At 41.2% G+C, this 15284-nt stretch overlaps 1 protein-coding gene across 2 annotated transcripts in view; it reads left to right on the top strand.

Annotated features, from left to right (window-relative positions):
* The window catches only part of LOC137449537 (amine oxidase [flavin-containing] B-like), a 70627-nt gene extending 58438 nt beyond the window's left edge, over positions 1 to 12189 (top strand). Inside the window, exons 11-16 of one of the 2 annotated variants that reach the window (XM_068155122.1) lie at positions 1380 to 1437; positions 2958 to 3055; positions 4136 to 4247; positions 5839 to 5901; positions 6272 to 6430; positions 10393 to 12189. In XM_068155122.1, the coding sequence (XP_068011223.1) occupies positions 1380 to 1437; positions 2958 to 3055; positions 4136 to 4247; positions 5839 to 5901; positions 6272 to 6427 (487 nt within the window). In that variant the 3' untranslated portion in view covers positions 6428 to 6430; positions 10393 to 12189. Of the gene's footprint in view, positions 1 to 1379; positions 1438 to 2957; positions 3056 to 4135; positions 4248 to 5838; positions 5902 to 6271; positions 6431 to 10353 lie in introns of both variants that reach the window. The other variant, XM_068155123.1, reaches the window with a different exon arrangement.
* Positions 12190 to 15284: the final 3095 nt, after the last annotated feature.

The following is a 15284-nucleotide window of genomic DNA, read 5'->3' as shown; positions in this document are numbered from 1 at the left end:
GGCAGATGTAGAGGGGTTCTTCTAATTCCCCTCATGGTGCTGGGAGAAGCAGAAACAAATGAGCCCCTTCATGTTACTGACCTACCCTGGAAGCAGGAGCCAGTAAACATTTTTGAGAGTTGACAGGCAGACCACAGCCTTATTAGAATATACTGTGAAAATGGCTTCCTTCTGGTCAGACACTGCATAGGTGCTGGTGGTCTGCAGTGCACAATGGTTGCCTCACGTTGGAGTTATAGAGGAAATGATCCCTTCTGTTATGGTTATTGCTAGATGCATGTCATTCTTTGACTGTAGAGGGTTGTTCATGTATAGATCTTTCCTGGCCAGCCACTACATCACCATGCATTTCTGCTTCTGGAGCAGGCTAACCCTTGTCCTCCACCATGGGTCACAAGGAAAAGGCTGCTTCCTTCCTTTTTGCAGCTGCTTGGCTTCACACCTGCCAGTCACAAAGTCACCCCAGGGCCACATCTCTTCCTGAACTGTATCAGTCTTCACTTTGCCTTGCTCCAGCAGCAACCATTACAGGACAACTTCTTTATGGTCTTTTCTCTCTTTCTGTTTTAACTCTTTCTCCTCAACCCCTTTCTGTAGCATTCTCTGAGTTCAGATGCTCATGGGTAAAGGTGGGCTTCTGTATAGCTGCGTTGCTTCATACAGCAGTAGAGATATGGTTACCTCATACACTGTAAGTTGTAGCCCATACAATTACACAGCTGAGGCTGCTGTATTTTTGCCCCCAGCATGGCTTTCTGAGGAGCACAGGATTTGCTTCCAAAAGTGAACACCTTTCCAGTCTTGTGCTTGTGTGTTTCTCTTTCGTAATTGGTTGATTTAGTTAATCTTTATCTTCTTGTGTTTGGATGCAGTTAACAGTGAAAAATTTAAGACCCCAAAGCTTATAGGAGCAAACTCAATTGCACTTGAGGTTTGCTACAGAATGAAGGATATTCATGGATTTATAGACTCATAAACTAAAACAGGAGGAAGTTTTATAGATCTAGAAATAAAGTACTGATACCCTGAGAGCCTCTTTTCTGCATCTTTGCAGAAAAAAATCCAGTAAGTTAGATAATGTGCTACAACAAAGTGCAGTGCCTTACTGCTGCTTCCTGGCAGCCTAGAGGATAATGTATGGTTTTGGACTGCTCAAGGTACCTTAAGGGAACAGCTTGCATGACTGCTGGTAAAACCAGCACTTTGCACAGAATTGGAAGTTATTTCTGGTGATCCAGAGGCTGATGACATTAGATTGCCAAAAACTAGAGCCTTGATTTTAAACAGATATTAATACTTGTTCTAATGAAACTAGGACATATTTGGGGTGGGTTTTGTCTCTCCTTACGTACAAGACTTCTGTTGCTTTTCCTTTGCAGGAAAACGAGGCTGTGCGAGCTTTATGCAAAGGTTCTGGGATCAGAAGAAGCTTTACATGTAAGCACAAAATCTAAACCATGGCATCTCTTGTCAGACTTGTTGAGCTGGGGAAGGACAGAATGAAACAGTGCTCTGGCACTGCATAGCCTTTTGGAGAAGGTACCTGCTGTGGAAGCACTTGCTGCCCCTCTGCAGAGGAATGGAGAGGAGGTTATGGCGAGTCTTGGGTTGTGTATGGCACTGAGGATATGAATGAGCTTATGAAATAATTAAAAGGTAGATATGTTCTTTCAGCTTCATGGATGGCATTCACAGTGCATACCACCGCATATTTCAACTGTTTCAAAAGGTGACAGTCTTGCCTTTCCTCTCAGTCTATGTTGGGCATAATGTTTCTGCTTTCTTATTACTTGTTAAGTTTCATTGCTACATGCATTTTGCTGATATTGTTCCAGCCTGTCCTTTGCCTTCTCTTCCTAACTAACAAATAACTGATAGGATCTCTGTGATCAAGAGGAGTGTAGCCAGCAGGTCAAGAGAGGCAATTCTTCCCCTTTACTCCATGTTTGTGAGACTGCTCCTCAAATACTGTGTCCAGTTCTGGTGCCCCTATCATATGAAGGACACCAAACTGTTGGAGTAAGCCCAGAGGGTGGCCACAAAGATGATCCAAGAGCTGCAACACCTCTATGAGGATAAGCTGAGGGAGCTGGGGTTGTTCAGCCTAGAAAAGAGAAGACTCTGGAGGAACAGTATAGCTGCTTTCCCCTACCTGAAGGAATCTAAGAGGAAGGCTGTAGAGGGACTTTTCATAAGGGTGTCTAGCAAAAGAACAAGGGGGAATGGTTTTAAGCTGAGGGAGAGTAGGTTTAAACTGGATCTTAGGAAGAAGTTCTTCAGTATGAGGATGGTGGGACTCTGGAGTAGGTTGTCTGGGGAAGTTGTGGATGTCTCCTTTCTGGGAGTGTTGAAGGCCTTGAACAGCTGAGTCTAGTTCTGAGGTGTCCATGGCAGGGAATTTGGAGTAGATGGATCTCTAAGGTCCCTTCCAACCTAAGCCATTCTATGATCTCATTTAGTTTTCAGTCAATGCTTTTTATCCTTTAAGGGCAGCTTTCCATGAGTTGAACCTTGTAGTCACCACTGTCAAGGTTACAGAACTGAGCAAATGTCATACTTGGTGTTTCTGACAGTGTATACTTGCATCCAGTGTACATATAACAGGTGTTATACCTGTTTACATTGTGGTTAATATTGCTTTCCATGGCTCAGCATAACTTTGTGCTTAAAACATGAATTTACATTGACAGATTAAGAGGATTATGTTCTACAATGGTCAGATTGTTGTTTTGGTTTGTGTTGTGTTTTGTTTTAAATAGCAAATAGTTTCTAAAATAAAGGCTTTCAGCGTTGGATCCATGTTGTTAACTGTTAAGAGACTTGTTCAATTTGCTTGTCTTGTCAAAGTTGATATGCAACAAGTCATAACCTATTCTTCTCTGCTTTCTCCTTAGTCCTTTTATTAGCTTCTAAGGGACTTCGCCCCTTCCTTAAATGAATTAATCTCTGTTTTACAGCCAGTGCATTATGAAGAGAAGAACTGGTGTGAAGAGCAGTATTCTGGGGGCTGCTACACAGCCTACTTCCCACCTGGAATAATGACTCAGTATGGAAGGTACAGTGTCTATTTATAGTGGGCTTTGGAGTAGTAAGATAAGACCAAGTTAATAAATATGCTCAGAAAGGATCATAAATCCTCTGTCACTGTTTGCTCTACACAGGTATTGTAACCTTCCACTTGTCTCAGTTGTGCTTTGTGATGGATGAGTACAGCATCATTAGAGGGTTTTATTCACGGTTGTTATTTGCTATGCCCTTCTAAGGGAGTTGGGAAGCTTTCACAACCTGTTTAGAAAACTGGATTTGGATATTTGAGACTGGTGTTACCCTTCCTGCCACATCTTTAGCTGCTATGTTATAAATACTGGCAGAGGGTTAATTCTTGCCAGTATTGACAGTAATTTCTTTGGACTGTTCTTCTTTCAGGAGGGAAGGCTTAAGCTAGTAATCAGCCTGCCATTTTGTATACAGTCCACTCTGACATAGTTTTTTGCATGAAAATAAGATTTACCAAAAAGAAAAAGGCTTCCTGGTCCAACAGGTGATTGGATTTATATACATAGTTTTTAATGGGGTGGCATAGCCCAACTTTTGGAGGGCAAGTTTTCACAATGTAAAAAGAAATCAGAGTAATGAAAGAGTTGCAATGAAGAGCACGCGGAGGCCTTAGTGTTTAATTTAATTTTCATGTATTTAATTAAATCTTAATGATGATTGTTGCAAATTCTGGCAAAAATAGAATTAGAAAAAAGTAATCCTTTTTAATTTTGTTGGGTTTTTGATTAATTATTATTTGCTTGTTATTTTAGCTATTATGAGGATGGTACTTCAGAATGCTACACTGCGTCAGTAATGCCTAGCATTGGTATTTGTGACACTGGCTAAAATTGTGTCGTAGAATAAGTCTCATCTTTAATTGTCCTTTACACCCATAAGTAATGTAAACATCCAGAAAATATGAGCACTGTGTTTACTGTCAAATATTAAATGCAATGCAGACTCCCTCTCCAACTCATCTTACCCACGGTTACTGTGGAAAGCACTCACCATTATTTAAGACACTTTATATTAGCCTAAGGATTTAAGTTACTGTTTCTGAAATGGCTGATGTGACTTACTACTTGTCCTACTCCAGGATTATTCGGCAGCCTATTGGCAGGATCTATTTTGCTGGCACAGAAACAGCCACGGAGTGGAGTGGATACATGGAGGGGGCTGTACAGGCTGGAGAAAGAGCAGCCAGAGAGGTACAGACACAAGCCCAAAACAGGAGGCACCATCAAATATCCTATAAAAATGAAAGCTTTTCTGGTTGGAGGTTAAATGGAACTGTTGACAGCTTCAGACATTCTGAAGTCTTGATGCAAATCCCTGCAAAAGAGAGAGACTCTTAAGTGCATAACCTTCATCCTTTTTGATTTGAAATGCTTGGGAAGGGCTCTCACTGTTTCATCAAACTCTTCTCTGTTTCCAGGAATTAAACCCTTTCTTCTTTAACTGAAATCCTGGTCATGGACCTAAGTAACCTTTTCCCCCAGATGGACACTCATAATTTGATAGATCATGGCTGTTAGCCTTACTAGGAACAGCTCAGTTCTGCAGCTATCCAACACCTTCCTCAGGTGTTTTCAACAATACCACTGACAGTGATATACTGTTGAGACAGCCTTATGTAAAGTCATCAAACAAGGACTTTAATGTTTTACTTCTGAGAAAATGCCAATTAGGCAAGTATTTTCAGGAATATTACAGTTTATGGAGCAGTAAAAGAAATTTCATCTCTGTTTTATGAGATGAAGGGAACTTTGTGGCTAAAAGCTGCAGTCAGGGAACAGAAATTGGCCTGGAAAGAATCTGGAGAGTTCATCTAGCCCTTGCCCCAGCCTAAAAAGGCAGCGATCCACTGTTTCCAAGCTATCCCATTTTTTTGACAGCTTGCTCCTGAAAACCTCCAGAGACAGTCTTCATGACCTCTCTAATGTTAGGACATTACTATAAGACTTCCATAGGCCTTGGCAGAGAAGTTGACAAGTAAGCCTGGCTGGTTTAAAAATCTGCTGTTTTTCTCTCCCCATTTATTTGTGAAAGAAAAATGTTTAAAACCTAGTGAAAAGTTGTTTCTTGCTTTCCCATATTGAAAAGTTGTCAGGGTCCATCAATCCTATCTAGAATAAAAGCCCATTGTAAAAGACATAAAATCTTAAAACTACAAGTGCCTAGAATAGGGAAAAACCATTAATATCACCACCTCCATTTTATTTTACTGTAGAAGTAGTTCATCTTGCTGCCTTTTTCTGCCACTCATTGCAGATAATCTTTGCTATCCTACTGATCAGTGGTTGCTCTGATACTTTGAAGGGTTATTTTTCCACTTCTTTTTATCATTACTTTTTTTCTGACTGAAAGCAGTGGTCTGTCATCACTCACAGGATTCTGTTCCTCTTCTTAAATCCCAGTATAATTTCCAAAACAAGCGTCTCCTACCTATCTAGCTTGGCCATGCAGTAGCTGGTTTATGCATGCCTCACTTCCATGAGTGTATACTCAACTACTATTCAAATTCATATTAACTCTTTCCCATGGGACTAGTCAAGTTCCAGTATCTTGCATGGTCTAAGTAAGCACAGAGAGGTTTTCTTGTTACTGTTTCTATCTCCCACTAGGAGGGGGTGCCTTATTAAATATCAGGCTTCCTCAGTTTTCTTTTAACATGTGACTACACAGCAATTTATATGCTCAGTATTTTCATCATTCTGTTTAACAACAAACACTAAAGCCAGCTCTTTTTCCCTTTTGAAGAGAGAATGGCACTTACTAGAGAATACTATTTATTTTCAGATACTGTTTGCTATGAGGAAAATCCCAGACAGTGAAATTTGGAAGCCAGAACCTGAATCAATTGTAAGTCTTTCTGTAGAGTAAATGTTTTGTTTTGTTTTTCCTGGGGTTTTGCTGGTTTTGTTTAAGTTCACTAAATCAAAGCCACAGAAGACTTTCACTTACTCACCAAAACTACCCTGCCCTAAACATGATAAAAATCTGGAGAGGGCACTCACCTGACAACTGTGTAGCTTGGGATCAGAAAGAACTGTGATTTTTAACCATTTTTTCCACATAGCTCTTCTTCTTACCTTTAACTGATCAGTCTGATACTCTACTTGATAAAATGAACTGCTTCAACCCAGTGTCTGTTCCTGCTGCAAGAATCTCCAGATTTCTGCCTCTCACAGTGGAAATTATGTGATGTTGATAATGGATACTGTCCCTGCAGGACGTTCCAGCTTTGCCCATCACTACAACCTTCTGGGAGAGGAACTTGCCGTCTGTGCCAGGGCTGCTAAAGCTGATTGGATTTTCCACTTTCTTCACCTCAGTGGCTGCAGCTGGGCTATTTGCCTACAGAAAGGGGCTTCTAGTTCGAAACTGAAAGGTACCAACACAAAGCCTCACACTTGTTGTCTTTTTTAAGGAGGTTCCTTTGACATGTATTTCCTTTTCTCCAAAATCAAACCAGGACTGGGCAAGAGGATAAAACAGTAAAGAGAAGAGGCTGGAGGGGAGGGATAAAAGAAGGGGAGCCATATTGAAAAAAGAACCTTTGAATTCAAGCTTCCTGTCTACCAGCATTTTGGTGCTTGAGTTTCTAGCATACCCTGCCAAATATTACTGTGTCTTGAGGTTTTTATCCAGATCTCAGGACAAAAGTGACAAAATATCTCTACAAAGCTTGCTTGGATTAGATTTTGAGTTCTTATGCTTTCATCTGAACCAGACACTGAACTCCAAGTCTTCCTAGGCACTTCTATTTCTACTTGTAAACAAAGGATTTCTGCCTTCCTGGTAGAAGTCTGAGAAAGAAATCCATTGTTTAAAGAATAATTAACTAGTCCATGCAAATTGCTAGTAAGGATTCCTTTAGCAGTTTTGTTTTTCACCCAGATGTTCAGAGTAAAGACAGCACTTAAGGGACAAGTCAGGCTAAATTTATCCCTCTGAACTGTGCAAGTGTGACCACAGGTTTTTGGCATTTCCACTGGCACATTTGTTCTACAGTGAGTTAAGGAACAATGTTTTCACTGCCTTTGGCAAGGAGGTTGAATCTCCCCAGCTGTGTTCACACTGCCTGGAATGGCAGAGCTTGTGTGTCCCAGTTGTGTGGGTCCCTGTGCAGGATCAGATCTCCTCTGACTAGAAAACTAGCAGGCTCTGGTCTGATGCTTATAGCAGTGTGGCAGATCAGAACGTTGGACCTGAGTGTAAATGAGGAACCTTGTGTTAATGTACAGACACACCTTTCTGAACCTTTTTCACCCTGCCTGGCATCTCCTTGCCAAGGAGGTGGTCTTTCAGCTTACTAAATTCTTGGGGTACAGAGAGGTTAATTTGCACTCTTGCTATCCTGCGAGAAATTGTAAAGCCTTCCATAAAAAATTCTTTTTATGGTGGTTTTTGTGTTGTTTTGTTGGTGGTTTTTTTTGTATTTACTTTATTTCATCTACTTACATGTACAACTCTACAGCTACCTGAATGGAGGCTGTAGAGAGACAGACACTGGTCCCTCTAATTCTATCATTAGTTTCTTGTGAGAAGAGAATGGCCTCAAGCTATTCCACAGGAGGTTTAGGCTGGACATCAGGAAAATTTTTTTCATGGAAAGGGTTGTCAGGCACTGGAACAGACTGCCCAGGGAGGTGGCTGAGTCACCATCCCTGGATGTGTTTAAAAGCCATATATATCTTGAGCTTGGGGACATGGTGTAGTGACAGACCTGGTGGAATGGGGGAAATGGCTGCACTTGATCTCAGAGGTCTTTTCTGGCCTGGATGATTCTGTGTATGCTTCAGACACCTCAAGGCTGTCACTTGCCAGGTAGGGCACAATGGACTTCCAAATGTAGCACTGGCATAAAATAACCCAAAGAATAGGAAGCCAATTTACCTGCTTCCCAAAACTTGGTTCATGCTGAGCACAGCTTAGCTGATTCAGAGCTTCAGTCTCAGGATCCTAACAACTGTACTGATGGAATTAGCACTTCTGCCTGCTGTGTGGTACTGACTGTGCACTTTTTAGTAACCAATCAAGGATCTAAATGACAGAGTAATCCAAAAGACTCAGGGATCAGAGTTGTATGCAAGTGCTTCTACCCTCCCAACCTTGGTACTCTCCAAACAATGTTAAAGAAAAAGGGGGTGGGGGGGTGGGGGGAACGGAAACAAGGAAAAATTCAACTAAACCTTTTAGGTACTTGTCAAGATGATGGTACCTTGTTTCTGCTGGTTTACAGCTGCACACAAAACAGGAAGACACAGGTATAATATGAGGACAGGAATTAGTGCAGATGAAGTTTGAGATGTCTGGAATTTTTTCTGTGCCTGTTTGCTGCACTTCTCCTGGCAATCAGTTCCGATTTATATGCACAGAAATTGCGCTGCAGTAAAAAGCCACGGAGGGAAGTGTAATAATATATTCAGCAACTAGTGTGAACAGATGGCAGAGGAACTGTATCACCAGTCTCAGGCAGACTTTTGGGGATAGCATCTGATCTTTCTTGTGCAGAGCCCTGCTTTGTTCTCCAAATAGTCCCATAGAAATCCACTGAACTACTTATAAACCTGTAATATTTGTAAGCAGCGCATCCGTCTCCGGCCCTTAGGTTTCTTTCTTTTTAACTTGATGTGCCAGTTAAAAAGCTTCTTATAGCAGCAGCTTGGATTTTACCACAAATGAATATCCTCATAACAGCCTCTTAAAATGCATAAGGGAGCTTTTCAGACATAAAGATCCTTAAGTCAGAAGAGCAGTGCAGCAGCATACATATGGCCTTTCTCATTGTATCCCATAGAGCACTCATTGGCTAGGACATGTGCCTACCACAGAGTGCTTCTACATGGCTCTCTCTCCATGTGATTTGTTTACTAAATGAATTTGTAACCAAAAGCTGACTGGGTAAGTTCAGAACTTCTGCAACTCAGACAATTCTCAGGCCTGAATTAAACATAGGAACCTAAATTTGGGGAGATACTTTTCAAATTGGCCCAACACTTGTAAGTGCTAGATGGTGAATACATACTTAACACGTAAAGAACTGCTGCATTTGCAGTTGATTTCTCTGCTCCAAAACTGTTTGGAGTTTAAGCCCTGCTTCTGCTCTAGAAATACTCAGCAGGTTTCTAAAGGGGGAGCAGATCATAGTCATTCAGGATGGGAAAGACCACTGGAATCATCAAGTCCAACAATTGAGCCTACTCTACAAAGTTCACCCCTAAACCATATCCCCAAGCACCACATCTAAATAGCCTTTAAATACATCCAGGAATGGTGACTCAACCAACTCCCTGGGCAGCCTATTCCAATGTCTGACCCATCTTTCTGTGGAAAAAAATAATAATTTCCTAATGTCCAGTCTAAACCTACCCTGCTGCAGTTTGAAGCCATTTCTTTTTGTTATGTCGCTAATCACCTGAATAGAACAGACCAGACCAGGTTGGAAGAGACCCTCAAGATCATTGCATCCAACCCACCACCCAATCAACCAAACCATGCAACCAAGAACCCCATCAAGTCTCCTCCAAAATACCTGATACTCCTTCCAGGTAGTTGTAGAGAGCGATGTCTGCCCTTAGCCTCCTCTTCTTGAAATTAAACAGCCCCAGCTCCTTCAGGCACTCTTCATAAGATTTATTCTCCAGGCCCTTCATCAGCTCCATTGCCTGCCTTTGCATTCACTCCAGTAGCTCCATATCTCTCTTGTATTGAGGTGCTCAAAACTGGACACAATACGCAAGGTGTGGCATCACCAGTGCCGAGTACAGGGGGACATTCACCTCCCTACTCCTCCTGGACACAGCATTTCTAATACAAACCAGGAGGCCTTTGGCTTTCTTGGCCACCTGGGATCTGTGAGACTAGTGAGGGTAAATGGGTTTTATTCACATCCAGAATATATCTTGCTTTTCTTTGCTCCCAAATCTGGCAGAGTTTTTTTTTTCCAGCCTAACAAGAAAACCTTGTTTGCTGTGGAGACAGAAAATCCAAAGATAAAACAGAAGTTAGGTATAGTTTGAACTGAATCATAACCAAAGCTTTTCATGGGACTGGTCAACTTAAATAAAATTTAATAGCCATAAACTTTCAAACGGAAGAAACAAACAAAAATAAAAGTGATGATAAAAAGCCCACCCAAAATCCACCACAAAGCATTTCTCATGTTCTACCACAGCTAAAAATAGTTGCAGCTAAAAGTCTTAAATTAAATTTGGATCTTCTGAGATTTCTAGCCAAACCTGACGAAACTGGGAAGTCTGAATTACACCTGTATTAGCACTCAACATTTTTTTGTCTTCATCCTTCCAGACTGCCACAGCATTAGGAATGCTCTCATTGTCTTTACAGCTGTGTCTTGCTGCGATTATGCTGTGGAGGTTACCATCACTATGGGATTGAAAAGATGGAATTGCTGCTGTTTTCTTGCCATTTTCCACATAAAAGGAATATGTGGCCCTCCGTGTATGTGGATGCCACTGTGATGACAAAGCTGACTAATGAAGGTAGAGAATCAAGTCGCTCCCCCCTGGGAAGAGGGAACATTCAGCACTGGGCTACATTTTTCAAACTCCTTTGCGTCAACCCTTCAAAAAGAAGAATGAAGTCTGGTTTAATGGGTAACCAGTTGTGCTATATTCTTAATTTATTGTCATGTTTGATGAGAAATTTGCTATTGTGAACGTTCCAGCAGTTTACTGGCTTCATAAAATGTGTTCTAGGAACAACCATGGAATTAATTGGTTTTGTCTCTTACAAACTGATTTGTGTTATCATGCATTTTTTGTAAGGCTCCTAAGAGTTTTCAGGAAAAAAAACACCACCACAAGATGTTTCCTTGCTTGTACACTGCTTTTATAGCAGCTGTGCATGGCAAAGGATATTGGCTCATGGCATGAAAATGTGTGTTGATGAAAGTACTTGAAAGCTAATTGTATAAACTATTTGACAGTAACAAGGAAGTGAGCGATTTGAGGCAGCCTCTTCTCTTTCCTTGAACTAGTGGATTTTTTTATCTCCATGCATATCTTGATTCCAAATGGTACATCTGCTGTCAACACAACAAAGAACATTAATCATAATTAAATATATGTCTGAGTATTGGGCATCACTGGAACCCAAGGCCTGGAGGAGATGCTAGGGACTTCTATTAAAATATCTTCCTATGTCTTTAGTGCAACTATTGTTTCACTGAGGAAGACTACAGAAGTCCAGAAATGGTAGGATTTTTCTTTCATGTCTAAAAGAAAGAAAGACAAATGTTTTTGAGGAGGAAGGGATTGTATGATTTCCAAAAGTATTTGTATGCAAAAGAGAGGCAGGATTAAATGACAACAGATCTGCCACTGATCTCAGTCTCTTCTCGGTGATGTCCAATGACAGGACAAGGGGCAATGGGTGTAAGTTGAGGCATAGGAAGCTCCATGGAAACAGGAGGAAAAAAATTTTCACTGTTTTGGGTGACAGAACAATGGAACTGGCTGCCCAGGGGGATTGTGGAGTCTCTCACTCAGGAGATACTCAAAACCCACCTGGATGCATTCCTGTGTGATCTGATATAGATGATCCTGCTCTGGCAGGGGGTTGGACTGGATGATCTTTCGAGGTCCCTTCCAGCCCCTGACCTTCTGTGATTCTGTGAAAAAGCAAACCCATGTAAATCACAGATTACAAATAAACCTGACCTGTGTTTAAATAGTCTAACGTTCCCTCTCCCATTTTCACCATCTTAAGATCACCTTGATCTTACAATCTGTTCTTCAACAGAGAGAATAAAAGAGATGACCAAAGCAGTCTTGCTTTCAAAGTATCTCTACAGTCAAATTGTTTAGGCGTTGTCATAGACTGCCGCTTATAGCATGTCTCCTGTGGTTATGTACAGGTCAGTGTTCAGTGATGCCTGCCTTTGTGTTTTGGAAAAAAAAGAGTGACTTCACTTTGCAGGAATATGTATTATTTTTTTTTTCTGTGTGTGATGATCTTGTGCCTTTCATAACTGTAGCATTTTCTCAAGTGCCTCTGTGGTAACTGTCTCCCTTGGTTTCCTCCTTAAGTTTGTTTTTTCAATAGGCTCTGCAGGTATTTTTATCTGACAGATGTGAACTATTTTTAACCTTAATTAGAATCAATAAATATTGTCATGTCACATTTACTGTGTGAAGCTTTTCTTTTTTGGAAGCCCTTTTAGACTTGGTTGTGATGGTATTACTTGGTAACACAGTGTTTTGCCAGTGAGGTATTGTCGTCTTTTCTCGGCAAAGAAAGCTCTCTAAAGGAGAGGATAAAAAAAGCCAAGCAACCCCGCCTCAAAAGCAAGCATCAAAAAATCCAACCATACTTGGTAACAGTTCTTGCTAACATGTGGATGGCCAACTGTCTTGTACTGAAATATTAGTTTTTATTGCCACAGCTGGGCTTGGAGTGTCCCCAACATGAACATGCCTCTCTCACAGCACCTTGTTTACAAGAACATATATGGGCAGGTGCTTGTGCTTTATAGGTGCTCATAAGAATCAAGGGCAAATGGTATGCAGCTGTTGGTGAATATGGGAAGAAACAAAACTTGTACCAAATACTGTACGGTGTAAACATAAAAAACCTGGAATAAAAACAAGAGACAAACAGCAGTGGGTTTATTTAATCCAGCAGCCCAAGGTTAGTGCCAGAGAAATCACTGAAGAAATAAATTTGTCTTTGGGAAGCGACCTGTGTTTCACAAAAACATAGACTATGACTGCTGAAAAAGTGTGAAAAACATGTCAAAAGCATGCAGTGCTCTTTGTAAGGACTTAACTTTCAGTATTACTTAAGAGTTATAAAGGAGCACAAATGCCATGAAAGTAAATATCCTCAACTAATCCTTTGCATGCTTTGTAAAGCATCACTCCCCTAAGAAACGTATCAGAGCCAACAACTCATTTCACAGGCCCTCAAAGCAGCTCATACATGGTTTTGAGTCTTCAGTGTTGCTGCCCTGGGTCAGATTTGAAGTACATCATTAACCCTTTGTTCAGACATATCCTGTGGCATTCCAGAGAAGGTATTGAAATGCTAATGTGTGCCTGTGTTTATTTGCAATTCTTTCAGTGTACACGTCAAAGCAGCTATGTCAGCCGGGGAGCACTTCATTATTTCCAGCAGTCCAGCATACTGAAAATTAATTTGGACAGATTAATACAGGTGAAATGCATTTTGTACAACATCCTTAGAAGGTAATAATATGATTTCCTGAGAAACCAATTTGAAATCCCACTTGCTGTTTAAGAGAGGGTAGGATGTGTTTGCAAATTATTTGGTGAAATCATGCAAAATTGACTTCCTAGTATAAAAATAGAGGATTGTCTTTTCCTCTCACCTTGTATGCTTGTACAAATCTACTCATCAGAAGCAAACTCTGAAATGTTTGAGGGGCTAATGAGGTTTGCCTTCTGGATTAAGGCAGGATAAATTCTCCTTGGGCCTACAGAGTTGCCTCAAAAGAAAAGCATCCAAGAACAAAAGGCAAAACTGGCCTCAGATTGTACAGAAACAAGACACCGTTTGGTATCTACTGGAAACAAGGTGAGGATTTCTATTTAGACCAGTGCAGTAGGGCCCAGGTTTTTGCCACCTCCTTTGAGTTGCTTCTGTCAACAGAGCTGCCAGGACACAGCCTTGTGATTCAACCCATGCAGGACTGGAGGAGTACTATTGACTGGTCCTTCTCTCTTGCTCTCTGTGTAGTAAAATACCTGAATTGATGGAGTTTCTAACTTCAAGATCTCAGTTACATGCTTCAAATACATGGGATTAGTTCATATCTAATGCACCTGTTTCACTTATTCTGCAAAGGCATCAATAGCTGGGTTAGATGTTTTCAAAGAGCACATAATATTTGCCCACTTAAAAGCAATTCAGGAATCAAAACATAGTTGCCATGTGCCTTTCAGACACCTGAGGGCACTTTGACCATTCTCCATCTGCTGCTACTATAAAAGGTGAATACTATAAAGGTGGCTACTGTAAAAGGTGGTAGACATGTGTCCTAAACCTGTCCTGCACAGCTGCACAGGATTTGGATACCAAACCAGGCAGCTTCTACCTCCTACCAACTGCTGATGGCAATTAGGTGCTTAAATGCTTCCTTGGAGTGTTTCACTTTAGAGAAATACAAACAAGGATAATGCAGGTGCTGGGAATCTAGTGTCATGCAAGTTAATACATTGCATATTAATAGGTACCTGCACATGTCATTTGTTAATCCATAGCTGCCCTTTATGCAGACAGCCTAGGCAGTGATTTTGTTGGTCATTGGAAGGGAAAAGGAAGGTGTGATACTCTAGTCACAATACTGGCAGGGGTTGCTAGAAAAGCCTTCAGTTAGCAGTTGAGTGCCAAGTTAAGCTGCAAAAAAGAGATACCTGAGTAGAAGGGTTTGTAGGTTTATCTTAGTTTGCATGATTGGTACAGTCATAGCAATCAGCTGTTCTGAAGTTAGGCTAGAAAGAGCTCAAAAATGAATTTTGTTGTCTGCTGAGTCTTTACCCAGTGCTGTGTTGGCTCAGTCCCAGTTTTCCATTCTTGCTGACCTTACTGAAAGATGCAACAACATTGTTTGAGTTTTTACATATATTTTGGGTCAAAGACAATCTCACTCTGTGTTTTGACAGAATGTGAGTGTTAACTTTTCTAATTTGGATATAAAGGGTTGTTACCTTCCACCTAGGGCTCTTTTTCCTATGCCCATAGGGAATTTTCTGTTAGTAAATCTTGCAATCACTTCTTAATGGAACAAACCTTACAAACCTTGAGTACTATGTCCAGTTCTAGGCCCCTCAATTTAAGAAGGGTATTGAGACACTTGAACATGTCCAGAGAAGGGCAACAAGGCTGATGAGAGGTCTGGAGCACAAGCCTTAGGAGGAGAGGCTGAGGGAGCTGGGGTTGCTTAGCCTGGAGAAGAAGAGGCTCAGGGGAGACCTTATTGCTCTCTACAACTACCTGAAAGCACAAAAGCAAAGAGCTTGGTAGCTCAAGCAACGAGAGAGAGGGCAATGAGAGAGAGGGCAAAGAGAAAGAGGGCAACTTGTTTGCAAGTTGGGGTAATACTTATAAGTTTCTCAAAGTTGGATTTGGCCCATGGGCACTCTTGTAAACAACCAGCTTCAGCCTATAGAAAGTGTGAAGGTTGAATACTTGGCCATACTTGGCAGTAGCACGAGCATCCTGTGTGAAAGGTGCATGCAGTTGTTTGTTCAGCCTGG

The sequence above is a fragment of the Melanerpes formicivorus genome, unplaced genomic scaffold (assembly GCF_026170545.1).
Source record: "Melanerpes formicivorus ecotype bairdi unplaced genomic scaffold, bMelFor1.0.p_v2 SCAF_30, whole genome shotgun sequence".
Taxonomy (NCBI): Eukaryota; Metazoa; Chordata; class Aves; order Piciformes; family Picidae; genus Melanerpes; species Melanerpes formicivorus.
This window is presented reverse-complemented; position numbering and strand designations above follow the sequence as displayed.